The sequence below is a fragment of the Sander lucioperca genome, chromosome 4 (assembly GCF_008315115.2).
Source record: "Sander lucioperca isolate FBNREF2018 chromosome 4, SLUC_FBN_1.2, whole genome shotgun sequence".
NCBI lineage: Eukaryota > Metazoa > Chordata > Actinopteri > Perciformes > Percidae > Sander > Sander lucioperca.
Window position 1 is genome coordinate 26,990,749 of NC_050176.1, and position 19,597 is coordinate 27,010,345.

Here is a 19,597-nt window from a genome sequence, read left to right on the forward strand (position 1 = left end):
CAACATTCTAGCGTTTAGTATGTAACTATGTTAGCATTATGCTCCAAGTGCCACTGAGTTATACTAATGTTAGCATGTCAACAGCAAACTCTAAAATGCTGACATTTAGTTTGTCAAGCTATGGAAGCATTACTCCAAGTGCTTCTGAGCAATGCTAACCTTAGCATGTTAGAATGCCAACCATTGAGCTAAGATTTAGCTGGTATGTTGGCAAATGCTACAATTGTTAATATCATAACACGCTTAGCCTTAAAGATAGCATAACATACTAAAACTATATCAAAAAGACAGGCAGCTTTTAAAGCAAGCAGACATGGGAGGCTGTTTTTTTCAAATACTAACATTTGATGTTTTTGAAGAATTTTGTAAAATTCTGCTGCTTTCACATCATATGGAAGTTGCTGTATTATTGGTTTCTTACTTATGTATATCCAACTTAAAACAAAGCAAATGTCGGTGTCTCCGTTCAGCCAAAATCCATTATTTGAGATAACAATACTAGGAGACAATAACATGTAATTGTCATTTTCCCCATCAATGTTTAGGTAAAAAGATACAGTGAGATGTGAAAAAATGAAGTTTACAGAAAGACAAGAGAATGTTTGGAGGGTTTTAAAGGTCTGCAACAAACTGCATCTCATAACACATTATATATAGAACAGTTGTAAACTGAGAGTTCAAACCAACCTTCCTCTGAAGTTCTTCGAGTCAACTGAATAAATGTGATACATTCACTAAAATGTAAATGTACAGTACCTGTCATGGAGAGAAAGAGGACAAAACATCCACTTGTTGCTGCTGTTAAACCCATAGCAGCTCTTCTCATCTCTCTGTTAAAACACACCATCAGGTAGATCTTGTACGGGGCACATGATGTGCATCTACAGTATGTCAACTTCTGAAGGATGTGGTCTGGCACGGCTTTCTTCCGCTTCACATAATTGGAAAACAAAACGAAAGAATACTTTTTTGAGCCTGTGAGCACATGCACTGCTCATATTGTGTATATAAGCGCCTGGCGCATGTGCATTTAGGGCGTGTCCAAATCCACTTTTGCTAGTTTAATGGTGGAAAAAAGGGTCAGTGCGCCAGGCGCATGGTTCAACAGGGTTGTACTTAGTTTCTTCAATAAACCAATCAGACTGTCATCTCCCATTCCCTTTAAAAGCCAGGCGCGTTTGGACCTTGGCGCATTGCTATTATGATGGCAGAGTTGCACTGTAATATTTTTTATTTGTGATCTTTTGCATGTTTGTGTGCTGCTGCGCGTCCCTGTGTGTAACAAGCATAGTGTGCACGCTGTGCATAAGCCTAGGCACATTTAGCAAAGATTGGCGCAGGTGCATTTGCTATTTAAACGACGTAGGCCCTGGACGGTCTTAATATAGCAAAGACATTTGCATCGGGCTTTGTGCCGCGCTGCGCCGGGTGCAAGATAGGGCATGGGAAGATACAATGTCCACAATTTTAGATTTTTCAGATTTACAGTTCACCTTGAAATTTAACTATTCAACAATTTAATTACATTTTATGTATAGTGTCAAATCATAACATAATTTGTCTGTGAAGGTTCTCAGTCATCCAGGTTGTGATAGTTCTCTAAAAGCAAAGGCAACATTTGAATTCTTATCATTTCTAATGTGTTAGTTGGGATTTGAAAGAGTTAACTGGTTGAAGGTGTTGAGTAAACACGAAAACATTTCAATGTGTTAAATTTATTTTGTTTTATTGTTTTTTTTGCCAAATAGTTATACATTTGAAATGCTCTTTAAAAAATATGAAAAATAACTCTTGACTTTAATGTAATCCAAGAGTGGTGTTAAAGAGATAAAGTTTGTCACTGAGCTTGAGTTTTGATAAGTGTTTCCGATATGGTTCAACCAAACGTAATCGTCCAACTAAATCCTTTTGATGACAGATACTGATGATGATACCACCCACAGAGCAGAGATCTCCACGCAGAAACCTTTTAGGATCCAAATGGAGCCAAGAGACTCTTAGCGACGCTTCCAAAGATTTAAATTCCTTCGAGGACTTCCTTACATCAGAAGTTCTGCGTTATCATGTGAATTGATTCTGCGTCTTTCTGAGGTTAGGGCTCTTGATGTTTTAACCTCATCGTGTCATAGACCCAACCTCTGACTTTGGCTATCACATACATACCATATCTGACTCTCTCTTTCTCTCACACACACACGTTCACGTGTCCACTCTGCTCGCTGTTCTTGTTCCTGCTCCCCGTCTAAATCCTTCATTATTGTGTCCTGATGCTGGGGTTGGGAGGGCAGGGGACGCATTTAGGGTTGCCATGGTTTCTTGTCTCGACCTTGTTGGTCTGGTATGTGTTTGAAACGGCACTTGTCGCCATAGAAGCAGCCTGTGGTCCGCCAGTAGAAGCACTCGTCTCCATATATAGGTACACACCGCCTGGACCTGCTTGGACAGAACCAGAGGAGACGATTCCTGCGTCATGTTCACAGACAAATGCACATAAGCATGCAGGCAAACAATGGGGTGCTAATGGGGCATGGAGACTGAGACAATGAGACAATAAAGCACGCAAGATTATGTTCTGTCTGTCGTGTTAACTTCTGTGTTGAAGGATTATTCCGAGGTTTTTTTAATCACTGATTATTGTGGATGGAAGATGTTGGATCTTTGCCTGAACACGCTCTAAAGAACTGAGATTTGTCCTCTCTAGTAAGGTTTTTTTTTTTTTTCACTGTGAATGTAAAAACCGTATTATATAAAACATTATTTATTTTTAAACAGTTAATGCTAATCTTTATCCCTAAAACAACTTAAAGATGTGATAGCTGGTAAAGATGCCCTAGCTTTATAAAGGACCAATGTGAGTTTACACCAGGGGTTGATGCATAGACTGTATAAGTGAAGCCAAAACATCTGGATCGTCGTCTGGTGGCTGCAGTACAGGTCATACACGCCACCCTCCTCCATTAGCAGATGGGACATTGGCCAAATGAAAAAGTCAAAGTTCACGTCAAATAAATGTTTCCCAAAGATGGTTTCTGTCATTTAGGTAGTTCTTATCACGCTGATTTTTGTTCAAGTGTCTTCATTTTTCTGATAAGTTTGGTTTTTATTAGTTATTTGATGCTATAAAAATAGCTGGGATTGACTTGCAATTGGATGTATGGGCAGGCACGGTTCAAAATTAACTTTTTTGCCAGCCGCCAAATGGCTAGTTCATTATAAAATTTTACCAGCCACTCAATAGATTGCCATTGTTTTTTGGGCTGGTGAGTGAAGCAAATCTACCAGCCACTTGCATATTTTACCAGCATTTGGCTAGTAGATGGTGCTAATGTTGGACCCTGTGGGCGGGACTATCATACCGCGGCGCCACCGCCCGATCACTACTGCGCAGACTCTGGCTCCAAAATTACAAGATGGCGGCGCCCGTATCCAGGATATTTTGGCTTCACTTTTGTACAGTGGGAGGAAGGATCTTGTTTTACAGTCTATGGTTTACACCTGCAGTGTGGGCACAATTTTGCACCACACAGATACACGTGTTGAGAGGAAGTTGCCCAGTACCCTATAGCAGCTGAGCTCTGCAGTGTTCCTGTGGCGTTGGAGCTGAGGCTGGTGTTGTTCTTTTGGATGGGCGGCAGAGGGCGCTGGATCCAACGATCTGGGTACCTCATCACCAGTTTGCTGCTGCCCAGCTCCACCCCCTGCACAGGAAGAAACCACACTTTAACATACTCGTACAATAACTATTACATTTGAGATGAGTAACATCATGTTGAGTTTGTTTAGCACTCACCTGCAGCTTATCCAGGGCTTTGGCAGCCATGTTGGCATTCTTGAAGTTGACGAAGGCACAGAAACGCTCATGAAGAACTCTGATGCTCTCTATTTCACCAAACCTGTAACCATGGAAACACAGAGCCTTTGACTTATAGGGTGACAATTTTTCGGGAATTCCACGGGTCACGGTATTCCCACGGGAGTCCCGCGGTTACGGGAGTCAATCTCACTGTTGGTAACGTGATAGGGACAGAATAGAGCATAGAACTTAGGGGTATGGGGGGGCAGTCACGCGATCAGGATATGATGGGAGTATTTTCGTGGGCTCAGGATGGGATGGGAGCGACAACTGATTCCCGTGTCACCCTCTACTTTGACTACAGAAAACAGTGCGGTACAGACCTGCAGGCAAAGTGATGCTGGTTGTGCTTCATATCCAGCGCTGGCCTTTAATATTGTCATTATTATGATTACAGTAGTACACCAACCCTTCCACTACTGATGCTAGTGGTACTACGACAACTAGTGCTACTCCTGCTACTACTACTGCTACTATAACTACCTCTGTGTGACTACAAAAGCTATGACTACAACTTACCTACATCTCTCTGAAACTACTAGCATAACTTCTACTACTACTAACGAAATGTAACACCAGTTTTCACAAGTCTAGTCTCTACTATGTGTGTCTTTATTAGGGACTTTAAGCAGCCATGGTTGTAGGGCTGGGTCTCTACAATCGAGTCGATTCCGATTCACAAGGTCCAGTTTCGATTGCAGAAAATTTCAGTAACAATACCAGTTTTTCTTGGATATAAAAGCAATTCTCAGAGAACTTGTGCTGTAAATTGCACAAGCAAGAAGCAACCCTCAAAATATTTTTTCATAATGCACCAGGTAAGAATTGACCCCCAAATACTTAGTTTAAAGTACTTTTTACTTAACAGGACTAACGGTTTTAATAATTATATTACCGTATTTTAACCCAGCCCTACATGGTTGAATGGATCACTCCATTCCAACGATTTCTTGATGTTGTAGCCCAACTGCCATGTTTGGCGCACCCACTACTACGTCAAACCCTTAGAATGTTCCTGGAACACCGTAGCCGACCCTTCAACGGTCACTGCTTAAAACCCTATTAATTACTGCTGCAGCTGTTATAGTTGGTGCTTTTTATTACCCTTCATAAAATATGATTATGTGAAGTATGTCTTGTTTTTATAGTTGTACTCGAATAACTATATGGACTTCAGTTGACTGCCTTCATTTGTTTTTCACTACATATAAAACCTAAATTTATAACCCCTGCTCTGCTCTTTATAGCTACAATTTGTGCTCTCACACACACACACACACACACACACACACACACACACACACAGAGGAACGTGCACAGGCATTTTGGACGGCAGGGGCTTAAGTGAAGGGCAAATAATTACAGTAATACATAATTAGTTATTTTTGAAAAAAAAAAAAAAAACGTGAAATATATTAACACAACTCTGACTTCCTTACCAATTTATTTTATTTCCCTCACACTTACTCAATTGTTTAATACTCAACACAGTTGACAGTTCACAGAAAGACCATGGTCTTCTTTAGTATTCACTGGGTTTATCACAAGAGCAGGCAACAGCAGAGGAAACTGCCACAATGTGCATGCTTTCTATGCTACAAGTTTTAAGTATATAATTAGAATAACAGACAGCACCAAGGAGAGGGACACTAAGAATGTGTTTATTTTGCAAATGGCAGTAACTCATTTTAATTATTTTTGTGTTATTAATAAATAACACGTCAAAATCAACAAAAATAGTCACACTAAACGGAAAAGGCTGTTGCTGCTATTTTGTTCATTTTTCATGTAGTGGTCAATTTAGAGATTTTGGTCTTTTTTGCTCCCATGTCTTCTTTTACTCTAATGGACAGAACACTTCCAGACCTTTACCCTGCATCTGTAGGTTTCCTCTAAATGAACCAAACAAGCTAATGTGCATATTTAAACATAATATTTTATGAGGAAAAACTCTTTGATGTAAGTCATTAACTGGGGAAGTTTTGTAGTGAAATGTTAAAGCGTTAACTCTTGCCAAAATGCAACCTAGGGTCTTTTTGTGAATGTACCCGAGTCAAACTTTCGTTTAAAAGCATATTTAGGACGGAATCGCCACTTACGCTTTAAGTCTGATCATTTTGTTTAACTTATTCACCTGCAGTGCCATGTCAAATGTATGCAAAGTAGTGCATTTTAATGAGTTAATGCCTAATTTGCATATCAATGTGGCGATTGTGATGACATTATTAGACACAAATTGTACTGTAGCTGTTCACCTGTAGCGTCTCCATTAAGTACAGTAGGCTACATTAGCCTGTATGGCCATGATGCCTTAGCTAAACCTTAGCTAACGTATTACATTAGCTAGTAGATCATGCATGTTAGCAAGACACAAGTTAACTGTATATATATATATATATATATATATATATATATATATATATATTTATTTATTTATTTTTTTTGTCTTTCAGTAATTAGCTGTAAACTTGAGGCACTGGTAGCCTATTCCTTTGGTCCATCATCACCACTCACCTCCACACAAGCCAAGACTTGATATTTAGATTTTTTTATTCAATAAATATATTAGTTTGACAGGGAAGCTGTGTGCTAACTGGAATATATATAGATATATTTATTTTTTATTTTTTTAAAAGCACTGCAGAAAAAAATGGCACTTTTTATTTAGAATAGGGCAGGTGCTCAAGCCCCGTTTGACGTCTATGTGTGCACGTGCTTGCATGCACACACACACACACACACACACACATATATACATATACATATATATATATACATATACATATACATATACATATATACATATATATATATACACACACATATATTTACATTTTGAAGAGATCCCAGAGGTCTGTCTCTGTAACCTCCACTGTAATGTTCCCAACCCACAGAGAGCGACAGCTCCTGCAGAATAAAAAAAGAGAAGTTAGTGGGAGAAAAGAGAAGGATGTCAACAGGAAGAGCCAAAGTAAGGCAAAGATCACAGGAGAGGATAATATGTGAGAGTGATTATTTGTCCAGTATTTGAAAGCCAAATGTTTACATGACATTATAATTTTTAATTACCCACAGTATAAGATATTAACAGTTCCCAGTGTATATATTTTACTGAAAGAGAATATATGCTTTATAAATGTCTATAAAAATAGAGGATTGGTTTGCTTCATGTTTGAAATGATACTGTATTAACATTCACGCCCTCAAAACGTTCTGTAGTCCTGAAGATTTCAAAGTGATTGGTGTGATTATGTGTACTGCTAATAGTCATAAAACATACCCACTCTGGTCCTGCTGAGATGTGTGCTTTACTGCTGGAAGTCAGAGACAGGAGGAAGACATTATGTAATGACAAAACAATAAAAACAGGGCATCAATATGATGTATTTACCATGGGTTAACCACTGATGTCTGCTGTAAATTACATATCTTTCTCTGGCTAGCTCCGCTATTGTGCCAACACTGTATAAACTAAAACATAATATCGATAAACGTCATTTAGAAAACTACTGATTCTTCAAGGTGCCACACATGGCTTTAACACACTTTAAAACAGTTTATGCATGGTGTTTGTCTGTTTACTCATATATAATAGGATCATAATAGGATCTACTGCATGTAAAGAGTGCAGATTCATACGTCTTTATATCCAATATACTGATTTCACTCTGCAGACTACACATTTCTCTGCCACTAAAACCGACCTAACTTCAAAGTATTGTCTGTAGTGTGCTGTTCATTATATAGTAGAAAATCTATATTTTAATGTCCCTGTTTTTAAATAATGTCTCTATACGCAGAAGTCTTTCTGTCATGATGTACTTTCAGTTAGTAGCAGTATGTGTCTCCTATTGATGTCTGATATGACTGCTGCCCCAGTGTGGACAGAAGTGGCACTGCAGCTGGTTCTTACTTTTGGCCTCGGGTGAGGTGGTGGCCGCCTGAACGGTGGTGAACTTCTCCAGCAGCAGTTTACTCTGCTCTTCCTCAAAACCCAACTCCTAAAAGCAAAAAGGCAAGCAAGCACATTCAAGTTACATTGTGTATACATCACTTTTCCTTTCAAATGCCCTGACGCAAGACACTTAATCCATATTTGCAGCAACACTCAGTTCTAACCAACTGGTTAGGTGGCATGTATGAGATTCTGACTGAGATTCAAAAGAGAGAGAGTCAAAAGAAATAAACTTCACACCAACACACCCACTAGCCCACTGAGCTCTAGTTGCCTCAACCTGTGGATGCTAATTTCAGACTAAAAAACCTGACACTGGTCATCAAAGCTACAATATTATCTAAACTCTTGTACCTCTGGACTGTAGTCCATCTTGACCTATTAACAGCCAGCTAACCACATGTTCAAGAGGTTTTTTTTTGACAGTAATTTTGGTTTGATATATCCTGTTGATGTCATGTTCTTTAACCCTCCTGTTGACAAAAACTTTCTATATCAGAACTATGACAAAAGAATGCTTCTTTGTTTTTTTAAACACTGAAAAAAGTGACCAAATAAATCAGAAAAAGTGACAAAAAAAGGAAAAAGTTGAGAGAAAAAACATCGGAAAAAAGTGACAAAAAACTTGTTAAAAAATTGACAAAAACAATTAAAAAACGGCAAAAAATCGACAAAAACGTCGAGAAAAGTGTCGAAAAAGAACAACAAAATGTTGAAATTTCGACCCAGAAAAACACAAAGTTGCATGGTCGACGGGAAGGGTTAAAATCAATTATCCCCACAAAATAACATGTACAAAAAAGTAAGCCAGCTGTGGTAAAAAAAAAAAAAAAAGATTTTAACTCCTGGTTTCATGAGCACAATTCAATTGATAAACTTTGACCGCAGCCTTCGGAGGAAGTCAACCCTTCTAGTCACTTGTCCTCCTCACCATGAGCTGAAGGAGCCGGCAGGTGAAGAGTTTACTGGATGCTTCCTTACAGCGCTGATCCAACTTCAACACCTGCTCCATGGCTGCCTCCGCCTCACTGTACCGCTGGAACACAGACACACAGACACACCGACATACCCACCGACATACCCACCCACACACACACACACACACACACACACACACACACACACACACAATGTTAGAGAGCAAAAAATCAAAACACATGACGTACTAATTGATCAAGGCTTGGAGGTAGTTTTAATTATTATAGTGCTATAGTTCTTCCTCCAGATCTGTTTAAAAACATTAAAGGAGAACTCCAATTTTTACGTTAATCTTGATCTCTATAAGTACGTGAGTACTGTCGATAGCAAAAAAAAATGAGCCGAATCGGTGCTAGCTAACTGGAGCTGCTGCAGCTAATGCCGAGAGCTCCCACTTAGCTAAAACGGCAGTTTTGGGGGCATATCATAAAGAGTGCCTTTGTGCCTCTTAACAGACACAAAATGCAATTAAAATGTCTGTGCAACATGAACATGACAACAAGATGCGTTTTCAACTCAGACATTGTTTAAATTCACCTACCCTGTTAGCTGCTAGCTGCCGTCTGGGATGAGTGAGTGTTCAGCCAGGCTCCGGTAATAATCATCAAGCAGCAGTTCCCTGTGTATTTGTAGCATATATATCCATTTTGTGTGCGATCCATCTGGCGTTGGTGAATAGTAGTCTCTGCAGTGGTGAACTGTGTTAGTTGCCTTAGCCAGGCTAGCAGGGCCGACCGGCATCCTTCTACATCCTCTGGAGGACATCCACCAGACCAGCGGGCGCCCGTGGATTGTTGTCGGCCGCGGCAGGCGGGGAAGGCGGGGAGGAAGTAGAAGGATGCCGGTCGGCCCTGCTAGCCTGGCTAAGGCAACTAACACACAGTTCGCCACTGCAGAGACTACTATTCACCAACGCCAGATGGATCACACACAAAATGGATATATATGCTACAAATACACAGGGAACTGCTGCTTGATGATTATTACCGAAGCCTGGCTGAACACTCACTCATCCCAGACGGCAGCTAGCAGCTAACAGGGTAGGTGAATTTAAACAATGTCTGAGTTGAAAACGCATCTTGTTGTCATGTAAGGGCCCCGTTCATGTTGCACAGACATTTTAATTGCATTTTGTGTCTGTTAAGAGGCACAAAGGCACTCTTTATGATATGCCCCCAAAACTGCCGTTTTAGCTAAGTGGGAGCTCTCGGCATTAGCTGCAGCAGCTCCAGTTAGCTAGCACCGATTCGGCTCGTTTTTTTTTTGCTATCGACAGTACTCACATACTTATAGCGATCAAGATTAACATAAAAATTGCCCGGAGTTCTCCTTTAATATTCAAGCAGGCAGCATACCTTTGGTCCAAATACTAAATCACAGAGTGCAAATCATTACTTTCTTGGGTTGTACGTCAGGTGCTAACCTTTAACCCCATCAGAGCACACCCCTTACGGAAGTATCCCTTCGGCCAATAAGGAGCCAGCTGAATGGACCTCTGAGCGTCTGTGAGGGCGGAGGAGTACTGCTCCAGAACCCAATAGCAGTGAGAGCGATTTCCATAGAACCTGCCAGAGTCACAGAGAGGCACAGACGGAGATATTTATTTAAAGCAAAGTGAATGTGAAGAGGAAAAAGAGGCGCTCCGATCAGGAGAGGACAGGGCGAGTGGAGTTGAGTTGGGTTCACGTTTCAGCTAACCTGTGGTCCCTCGGGTCGCAGTAGATGGCTTCTGTAAACATGTCCACTGCCTGGCTGTACCGGCCTTGCTCAAACATCTGAATGCCCTGCACTGGAGAAAGTAAACACACACACACATTTGCACTTTAAACTATGAGGACTTTACTGGCATAATGCATTCCCTCACACATACTTATTTCTTCTTCTTTCTTATAAAAATCCGTTGTCATTGTGTTCTGTGAATTATTTTTAGTACCCAGGAAGTTGTTTTTGAAAGGTAATGCTACAGTTTCAAGTTTCAATGTTTTATAAACTAATCTCTATTTCCCTATACTTTATCCAAAGTTTGACTCAACACATATTACATAAAATGTCAAGCTTCTGCATTTATAATGGTAATTAAGTTATGTCTACTAATTATGATTAGAGGATAAAATAAGCATGAAACTAAAAAATACAGCCTTGCAGTTGTATGCCTCCCCCAGTCAGTCAAGTTGCAGTTAAAAGCCACGTTTGTCTCAAGGAGCTCCTGAGATGTGTAGTTATGTGTATCTTGTGCACTAGACTTATTAAAAGGTCCCATGGCATGAAAAATGTCCCTTTATGAGTTTTTTTACCATTAATATGAGTTCCCCCAGCCTGCCTATGGTCCCCCAGTGGCTAGAAATGGTGATAGGTGTAAACTGAGCCCTGGGTATCCTGCTCTGCCTTTGAGAAAATGAAAGCTCAGATGGGCCGATCTGGAATCTGCTCCTTATGTTGTCATAAGGGGAAAGGTTACCTCCCCTTTCTCTGTTTTGCCCGCCCAGAGAATTTGGCCCGCCCATGAGAAAGAGAGAGACATCATGGCTTGAAAACAAGCGAAGCATGGCAGTTGGTCAAGGCCACCCCCCCACCCCCCTCTCTCCTCCTCAATAGCATTTAAAGCTACAGACACAGAAATGGCACATCCTAAGGAAAGCTCATTGTGGGACTGGCTCTAGTGGCTGTAATTCTGCACCAAGGCTGAATTTCAGGAAAGAGACTTCAGATACAGTATTAGGGGACCACTAAGGTCTATATAAAAGAGACTTCAGATACAGTATTAGAGGACCACTAAGGTCTATATAAAAGAGACTTCAGATACAGTATTAGGGGACCACTAAGGTCTATATAAAGAGACTTCAGATACAGTATTAGGGGACCACTAAGGTCTATATAAAGAGACTTCAGATACAGTATTAGGGGACCACTAAGGTCTATATAAAGAGACTTCAGATACAGTATTAGGGGACCACTAAGGTCTATATAAAAGAGACTTCAGATACAGTATTAGGGGACCACTAAGGCCTATATAAAGAGACTTCAGATACAGTATTAGGGGACCACTAAGGTCTATATAAAGAGACTTCAGATACAGTATTAGGGGACCACTAAGGCCTATATAAAGAGACTTCAGATACAGTATTAGGGGACCACTAAGGTCTATATAAAGAGACTTCAGATACAGTATTAGGGGACCACTAAGGTCTATATAAAGATACTTCAGATACAGTATTAGGGGACCACTAAGGCATATATAAAAGCATCCAAAGAGCAGCATGTCATAGGGCCTTTAAAAGGGAACTAGGTGTACAGTACCCAAAATAGAGCAAATAGATTCACCTGTCAGAGACTCCCCCCTCCTCTTCATTTCTTCTGTGCTTTCCACCTGCAATCACAACGGACAGTGTTGTTAGTATAGTGTAAGCAATGCTGATTTTCTGGTTTCCACATCTTCAGCAAAAAGAACTAATCCATCATCAGACAAATCAATAAAACATGCTGGAGAATTACATTCCCATTGTTCCCACAAAAAGAGGGCGGCAGTTGGGAGGTTCAATAAATAGCTACAAACTGGATGAATGGATGCAACATGAATGGATGTGTGTGTGTGTGTGTGTGTGTGTGTGTGTGTGTGTGTGTGTGTGTGTGTGTGTGTGTGTGTGTGTACCTGGCTGCTCCTGGCCTCGTTCTCTTTGTTCTCTCTGGAGATCAGTATTGCTCGGTTCTTCAGAGCTTTGACTTTGATGTGGCTGGCAGCGTTGGCCACAAATGCACTGCTGACATCCCACTCGGGCTCCTGAAACATCAGGAAAGTAACACGAAAAACACTAAATACAACAGGCTGACAAAATGTGATAATTATCTTTAAAAACAAAAGGAAAAACAAAGACACCTGTTCTTGATTTGATTGTGTCTGATTCTAATGTTTAGTAAATCAACATAGCTCCATCTCAATTATCCAGGTGATATCATCTCTGGGGGAAGCTGAATCCAAAACACACAATCATTTACGGGATTTTTCAGGTGCCGCCGGAAGACCCGCCGGATGTCCCTCACCTTCCGCTTTCTTTGTGTTGGCGTTCTAAACTCCGGTGGATTTCTGAGGACTATGGTTAACTGCTCCTCAGATCTCTGCAGGGTAAATCCAGACAGCTAGCTAGACTATCTGTCCAATCTGAGTTCTCTGTTGCACGACTAAAACAACCTTTGAACGTACACAAGTTCCACCAAAACAAGTTCCTTCCCAAGGCTATCTTGCAGCGGCACCGCTGCTACGTCCGGCGCTTTGCGTCACCCAAGACGATTGTGATTGGTTTAAAGAAATGCCAATAAACCAGAGCACGTTTTTCTCCCATCCCATAATGCTGTGTGGACTAGCCAGACCCTCCTCCACGGTGCTGTGGAGGAGGAAGGTCTGGCAATGCGAGACTAGAGAACTGTTAAATGATTTAATGCTGTGGATGTGAAATATTCACTTTAACAATGCAAGGCGAGTTTTAATTAAAGATGTTTTACTTTTCCTTTGCACAGATCCCTCAGTTCTAGCTAAATAAATACCGACAAGTAATCCTCATAATAGTGGTAGCTGACTTCTGGTTTTTTCGTTTCTGTTTTTTTGAGAACTGAGGAATATTTCAGTTTATCACTGAGAAGTCAGGTTGACTGCCTCTAGAGCAGGTAGGGGCTCAAAGTCTTGCTAAAGGATACTGCAATTATGGCTGAGGAGGTTGCCATTGTGCTTTTTGACCTTATCTATATGAAAACATATCTCTATAACCACCAACTGTTTAGAGATTTACATTCTACTGTCTTGATAATATTAAAATGATTGCAGATAATCTATCCTTGTCTGGAGCCTGAGGACAGAACATGCCCTCCCTGACCAGATAAAGGAGACAACATTGACTTTGTATTATCACTGCATATCATTAATTATAAAAAGCAGCTGTAGAGAGGCTTTCGTTAGTCAGTTCTGTACTTTGATGAGTGCTGAGACTGGGTCCTTGTTGTGCTCGCAAGTAAAAATGAACATTGAGAGACTCTTCAGTGTTTCTGTCTATCCTTTGATAATGTAATTATTCTAACACCAACCTATCATCATTCCTACCATCATCAGAAGCCACTGTACCTTGAATCACATTAAACATTTCAGACATCTTGCAACGACGACTGACGTCATGTCAAACATACTTTAAGCACTTTGATTTCTAAAGAAGACTGAAAACGGTACTTTAGAATGTATGTTTGCTGCATTGCAGTGCTCTTTTCATGGTGCTAAATAAGGGTGTGTTTCTACCAAGAATGTTTGGAGTGTGCAGTGTTAACTTCTCTTGTTTGGTTAGTTTTATCAGGGGGGGTGATCAGAAGCAGCTGCTACAAAGTAACTGCTCCAAGATACCTTAAAACAGAGGTCTTGGTCCTCTTCCAAGGAAAGTGTGGTGTGCTTCACTCATGTTCTTAAGCGGTATGAACACAAGAGATGGTAAATTATGGCAAAGAGAACAGACAAGTCTGTTAATGCTTAGTTGAAGGTACAGGTACTTTTTTAACCCCCAAAACTCCAAGTTGCAGGAAGGCATTTTACCAAAAGCTTTACAAAACTTGTGACACCTTGCAATTTTTGTTTTTGTAGATGTATCTTGGAAGTGTGAACCTAAATAAACCAACAACAAAAATTCAAAGAGAACTTTTGCACCAGACCAAAGCTAGACTTTTATCGCTAGTATACCAGGATCCAAGCACCCGACGCAACTCTCAACCATAGGGCGCACCACCCTGGGGACAGGGCTGGGCAGGGCGTAAAAAGGAGGTTTAACAAGCTTTACTTTATGCAGGACCAGATACTTCATGTAGTGCACACTGACAATAAATAATTTTGCATCTCATTCACAAGTGTTTCTTAGTTTACAACTGTTCTTTTCTTTTATCAAATACTAGTTAGTCGGACCTACTGACATTTATGTCATTAGAGACTCTTGAGATGTTTTACAAACAAGTATGACATGTGTTACTTTTGGTTTGAGTACACTGTCAACATTAGGCAAAGGTGGCATAGTGAGCAGAGAAGGATTCCATAGCTGTGTTTGAAACCGTACCCTGATTCACTCACTCCCTATTCCCTACATAGTGTTTATTAAATAGTGAACTATATAGGGAACGACCAAACGAGATTTCGTTCACTCACTGAAAACACTGTTGTGTCAGGACATGCGCCGGTTATTTGTGTGGCGGAGGCGGGCGCGCCCAGCATCATATAAACAAACAAAAATACTTCTAATACGACCCCTGAAGCAAACCGAGCACTCAGGATGATAGTAAAAGGTTGTATATAAGTTGCATGTTAAATTTCCACTATTGAGAAAAGAAAACCCGCTCAATTTTTTCCTTCTCAGCTTTCACGGGTGCTTCTGCTTCTTCTTCTCCAGGAAAACACGACCCTGTTGCATTGTGGTATACGAGTAAAATGTAGGGTATATCCAGAGCCCGTCTCCGAAGAGCCTGTTCACTCCCTATTAAACCCCATTGTACCGAATTTGGTTGCAGTTCCACCAGAGTTCCACTGGGGGTGATCGCAGGCAAGTGCAAAATGAATGGGAGTCTATGGAGCTAGACGGCTAAATTTGTCTCTTTCGCCTGATTGCCGTTAAGAAATCTCAGATTTGATTGTAGTTTTTGCAAGTTCAACATGGATTATAGGTCGAAAGTTGAATGAACGAGTACTTATGTCCTTTCGATTTCTTACAGGTTGAGTCGTTGTTGCCCATAACACGCTAGCATTCTGCTAATGAATGCTGATTGGTCAGTGAAGAACTGATTACGACCAGAGATCCCGCTTGACGGCATCCTAAGCGGAACCAAAATGTCAGAGTGAATATTTCGCCGTAGTCTTTAAAACATTAGCAAACCTCTTTCTAGCACGTGTATTGACAGGGAGAGTCTAACCTGTCAGCTGTGTTGTCGATGCCTCGAGAGAAAAAAGGAAGCGACTCAGAGCTTCCCGTAAAGCAGAATCTCTGGCCGTATATGTGTATGACGTCATTGACATTTTAAAAGGCTTTTTAGAACAAAAAGACTTTAAAAAAATCTAACACCCAGCAGTGTGTATTTTCTTAGCTTCCCCTTCCGAATGCAATATTAAAATAACTAGACAAAAAGTTATATCCTAAGAAAAGTGGATTTTGAGAGGTATAGCTCCATAGACCTCCATTCATTCTGCACTCGCCTGTGAGCGCCTTCATATACCAGAGTGGAACTGCAACCAGTTCAGAAGCCGGAAGCATCCAGAGAGTGGAAGTTCTCCCCTTATTAGACATTCTCTGGTATATTGTATGTACACTAAAATTAGCTGTGCATTGTGGGCATTTTATAGTGGACTATACAGTGAGTGAAATTAACCGCGGCGAATTCGAACACCACTACAAAATGGCGAACACACTACAGTATATAATGCACTATTTCCTTGATAGGGAACAGTTCGAACACAGCTCATGTCTCACTCATGAACCCTTCAACAGGACACTTCGCTGTTCAAGAACACTTTGCAGGAATGTCGAACCGTCAGGTCGCTCTGTTGCTTCTCTGGCCTTAAATAACTTCACCAGGTACTCTGGTTTATTATTTATTTTATTTTGAAGGCATTAATGAGCTCCTCACCTCCTCCGAGGGCCTGTGGGGCGGCTGGCCGTTGCTCTTGTTCTCTGCTGTCACAAGGGCAGGGACTGATTCAGGGTTGCATTTGTTTCTGGGTCGAACGGCGGTCCATTCCTTCACCTCCTCTTTCAATTCCTCCTCGCTGTCACTCTCTGACACCGCTCCAGCCGCTTCCTCTTCCTGTTCACAGTAAAAAGTAGAACAATTAAAAAAAAAAAATTACCTCAAAAGAAGAAGTCACATATTACACACATACTAGGGTTTTCAAAGGTATTATGCAACATAAGTGCAAAAGCTATCAGCATGACAAAAATGGAACATTGAGTAATGCTTTCTTTGTTATTTAGTTGTATAAGTCATATTTTATAAGAGTCTAAACACCTGTTTATGGAGCTAAAAGAGTCTCAATAAAGATAAATGCACACACTACATTCACATATGCACACACAGGATTCATACATGCACACACAAGATTCATAAATACACACACAGGACACACAAATGCGCACAAAATTCACAAATACACACAAATTTTAAAAAGCACAGAAGATTCACAAATGCATACAAAATTCAGAAATGCACACAAAATTCGCAAATGCATACAACATTTACAAATGCACACAAGATTCAGAAATGCACAGGACAAGATTCAGAAATGTATTTCTGATGCACACACAAATATATCTTGATTTACAAACTGCTTGCAGTCTGTGAACTTCACTGCATTTGTGTGTGAATTTTGAGACCCTGACTTGGCTCGACACACAAATGCCTTTTTTTAAACAGGGAATGATCTGCAACCAATCAGATATCTCCCTTGTTTTAGCCAATCACAAGAACGCACCCCACGTGGGGGATTGTTTACTTATAAGCCAATCACATGAACGCGTTCACACAGCGCTATATGAATGTGGTGTAGGAGTCATGAGGGGCTTTCTGACCGGAGGGATTTTTGCAGTTCTTAGAACTAAACGTTCCTAGAACACTTTTTTCGTCGTGTTCCGACAGGAAAAATTTGGGGATTTTTAAGTTCCTCTGGCCTCAGTAGCGTACTTTTTTAGCTATTACTTCAGAGCAGGGTCTTTTCCCTTTTCCCTTTTCCTAGGTGTACTTGATTGGTCGAACTTATAAGTCACGCCCACTGCCAACTCGGAACTTGCAGACGGAGCAACAACAGGACATTTTAAACAATTTTCACCATCTTATTCATCATTAAATTCACTTCTGACAACATTTTAGGCGAGAAATCAACTATGTAGAGGTCAAATATGGGCCGTTTTACGAAAATTGATGGCTAATTGCAAATTTTGTCCGACTGTGTGTCGGGAGTTCAGCGGCCGGTGCTGCCTGTGTTGCTGCCTCGCCGCCCGGCCTGCCTTCCTTCACAGACCCCGGCCTGCTGTGAGGTAGATGGTGCTCCGTCACGGCTGGCAGCCCACGGCACTCCATACCCGCGCAAAGTCACAGTTTTTTGGGTTAATGGACTACCAAACGCTGCTGCCCTGACAGAGCTCCAGGGCCTGCAGCTCCCCTCTTCCTGCTAAATGGCCGCTGTGTGTGAGAGCGCGGTCAGCGAGCTTGTTACGCCCGCAATCTCTTACCACAGGTTCCAGTTAATCTCATAATGGATATGTGTGTTGAGTTATTTAAACAAACGATCATGGAAATAAACGCCTCTTGTCCGCGAGTCTCATTGATATAGCCTGCGGCTGGATGGAGCTCTATCAATGAGAGCTAGCTAGCCTCCTCTTAGACCTCTGAAACGAAACCCCTAACGTTCACAAAAAAGCATTAAATTGAAATCGGACACCATAGTTAGCTTTATAAGACATTGGGGTAGATGTTCTATAAGTGGCATGACAAAATTCAAACTGTAAATATACGAAAATTATGCCGAAAGTGTAGCAACGATCTTTCCCATAGGATTAAATGGGACACATAGCTAGCCTAGCTAGCAGCTCCTCCTAAGGAGACCCCTAATGTTCACAAAAATGCATTAAATTGAAATCGGACACCATAGTTAGCTTTATTAGACCTTGGGGTAGCTATTTTATAAGTGACGTGACGAAATTCAAACTGTAAAAATACGAAAGTTATGCCGGCAGCTGGCAGCCAGCCAGCTCGGGAGCCCTGAGCCCCGGTCGTCCAATAACCGAGAAACGGTGACTTTCACTGGGTATGGAGTTTGCCGCTTTCTCGTCAGACTGTGTGGAGCTCCTAAAGTTGAGCAAAACATTACGTGAATTACTACGAGAATGGATGACTCTACCACCTAGCCCGCGCCCGCACCACATTCATATAGCGCTGTGTGAACGCGTTCATGTGATTGGCTTATAAGTAAACAATCCCCCACGTGGGGTGCGTTCTTGTGATTGGCTAAAACAAGGGAGATATCTGATTGGTTGTAGATCATTCCCTGTTTAAAAAAAGGCATTTGTGTATCGAGCCAAGTCAGGGCAGTCTCAAAATTCACACACAAATGCAGTGAAGTTCACAGACCGCAAGCAGTTTGTAAATCAAGATATATTTGTGTGTGCATCAGAAATACATTTCTAAATCTTGTCCTGTGCATTTCTGAATCTTGTGTGCATTTGTAAATGTTGTTTGCATTTATGAATTTTGTATGCATTTGTGAATCTTCTGTGCTTTTTAAATTTTGTGTGTGTATTTGTGAATTTTGTGCGCATTTGTGTATCCTGTGTGTATTCATGAATCATGTGTGTGCATGTATGAATCCTGTGTGTCCATATGTGAATGTAGTGTGTGTATTTATCTTTATTGAGACTCTTTTAGCTCCATATCTGTTGGCCGAATAAGAGTGTTTAAATAAAGTCACAAAGTAACTTCATGTTGGATTTTTACATATCCAATATTTTTCGAATACACCTCGATTGTCAGTTACCTTTTCTGCTTATTCCACTGTAAAAGCTAGTCAAGGGAAACATGCCCTGAATTCACATTTATTTTGCTGAGGTTTGCTTGACATCTATGCAACAATTTATTGGAAACATCACTATCACAATCAGATCAACAACCAACAGACTGAAAATCAGCGTTTTCCCACAGGCAGTTCAATGCACAAACCCCCCTCTTCACCATTTCCTCCCTCTAAGACTAATGTGTAATAAACCCCAAGAACTGGAAGTGCAATAACCTAATATATTCAGGGCTGCAACTAA

The 19,597-nt window shown here is 40.9% G+C and overlaps 1 protein-coding gene across 3 annotated transcripts in view; it reads right to left on the reverse strand.

Moving 5' to 3' along the window:
- Window positions 1-1,705: 1,705 nt before the first annotated feature.
- LOC116049900 (tetratricopeptide repeat protein 31-like) overlaps window positions 1,706-19,597 on the reverse strand; it is a 40,192-nt gene continuing 22,300 nt past the window's right edge. For 2 of the 3 annotated variants that reach the window (XM_031299949.2, XM_031299948.2), the window contains exons 5-16: window positions 16,422-16,598; window positions 12,436-12,564; window positions 12,108-12,153; window positions 10,485-10,575; window positions 10,210-10,351; window positions 8,740-8,844; window positions 7,767-7,854; window positions 7,134-7,167; window positions 6,686-6,760; window positions 3,791-3,893; window positions 3,559-3,698; window positions 1,706-2,433 (exon numbers count right to left, since the gene is read on the reverse strand). In XM_031299949.2, the coding sequence (XP_031155809.1) occupies window positions 2,298-2,433; window positions 3,559-3,698; window positions 3,791-3,893; window positions 6,686-6,760; window positions 7,134-7,167; window positions 7,767-7,854; window positions 8,740-8,844; window positions 10,210-10,351; window positions 10,485-10,575; window positions 12,108-12,153; window positions 12,436-12,564; window positions 16,422-16,598 (1,266 nt within the window). In that variant the 3' untranslated portion in view covers window positions 1,706-2,297. The remainder of the gene's footprint in view (window positions 2,434-3,558; window positions 3,699-3,790; window positions 3,894-6,685; window positions 6,761-7,133; window positions 7,168-7,766; window positions 7,855-8,739; window positions 8,845-10,209; window positions 10,352-10,484; window positions 10,576-12,107; window positions 12,154-12,435; window positions 12,565-16,421; window positions 16,599-19,597) is intronic. The other variant, XM_031299950.2, reaches the window with a different exon arrangement.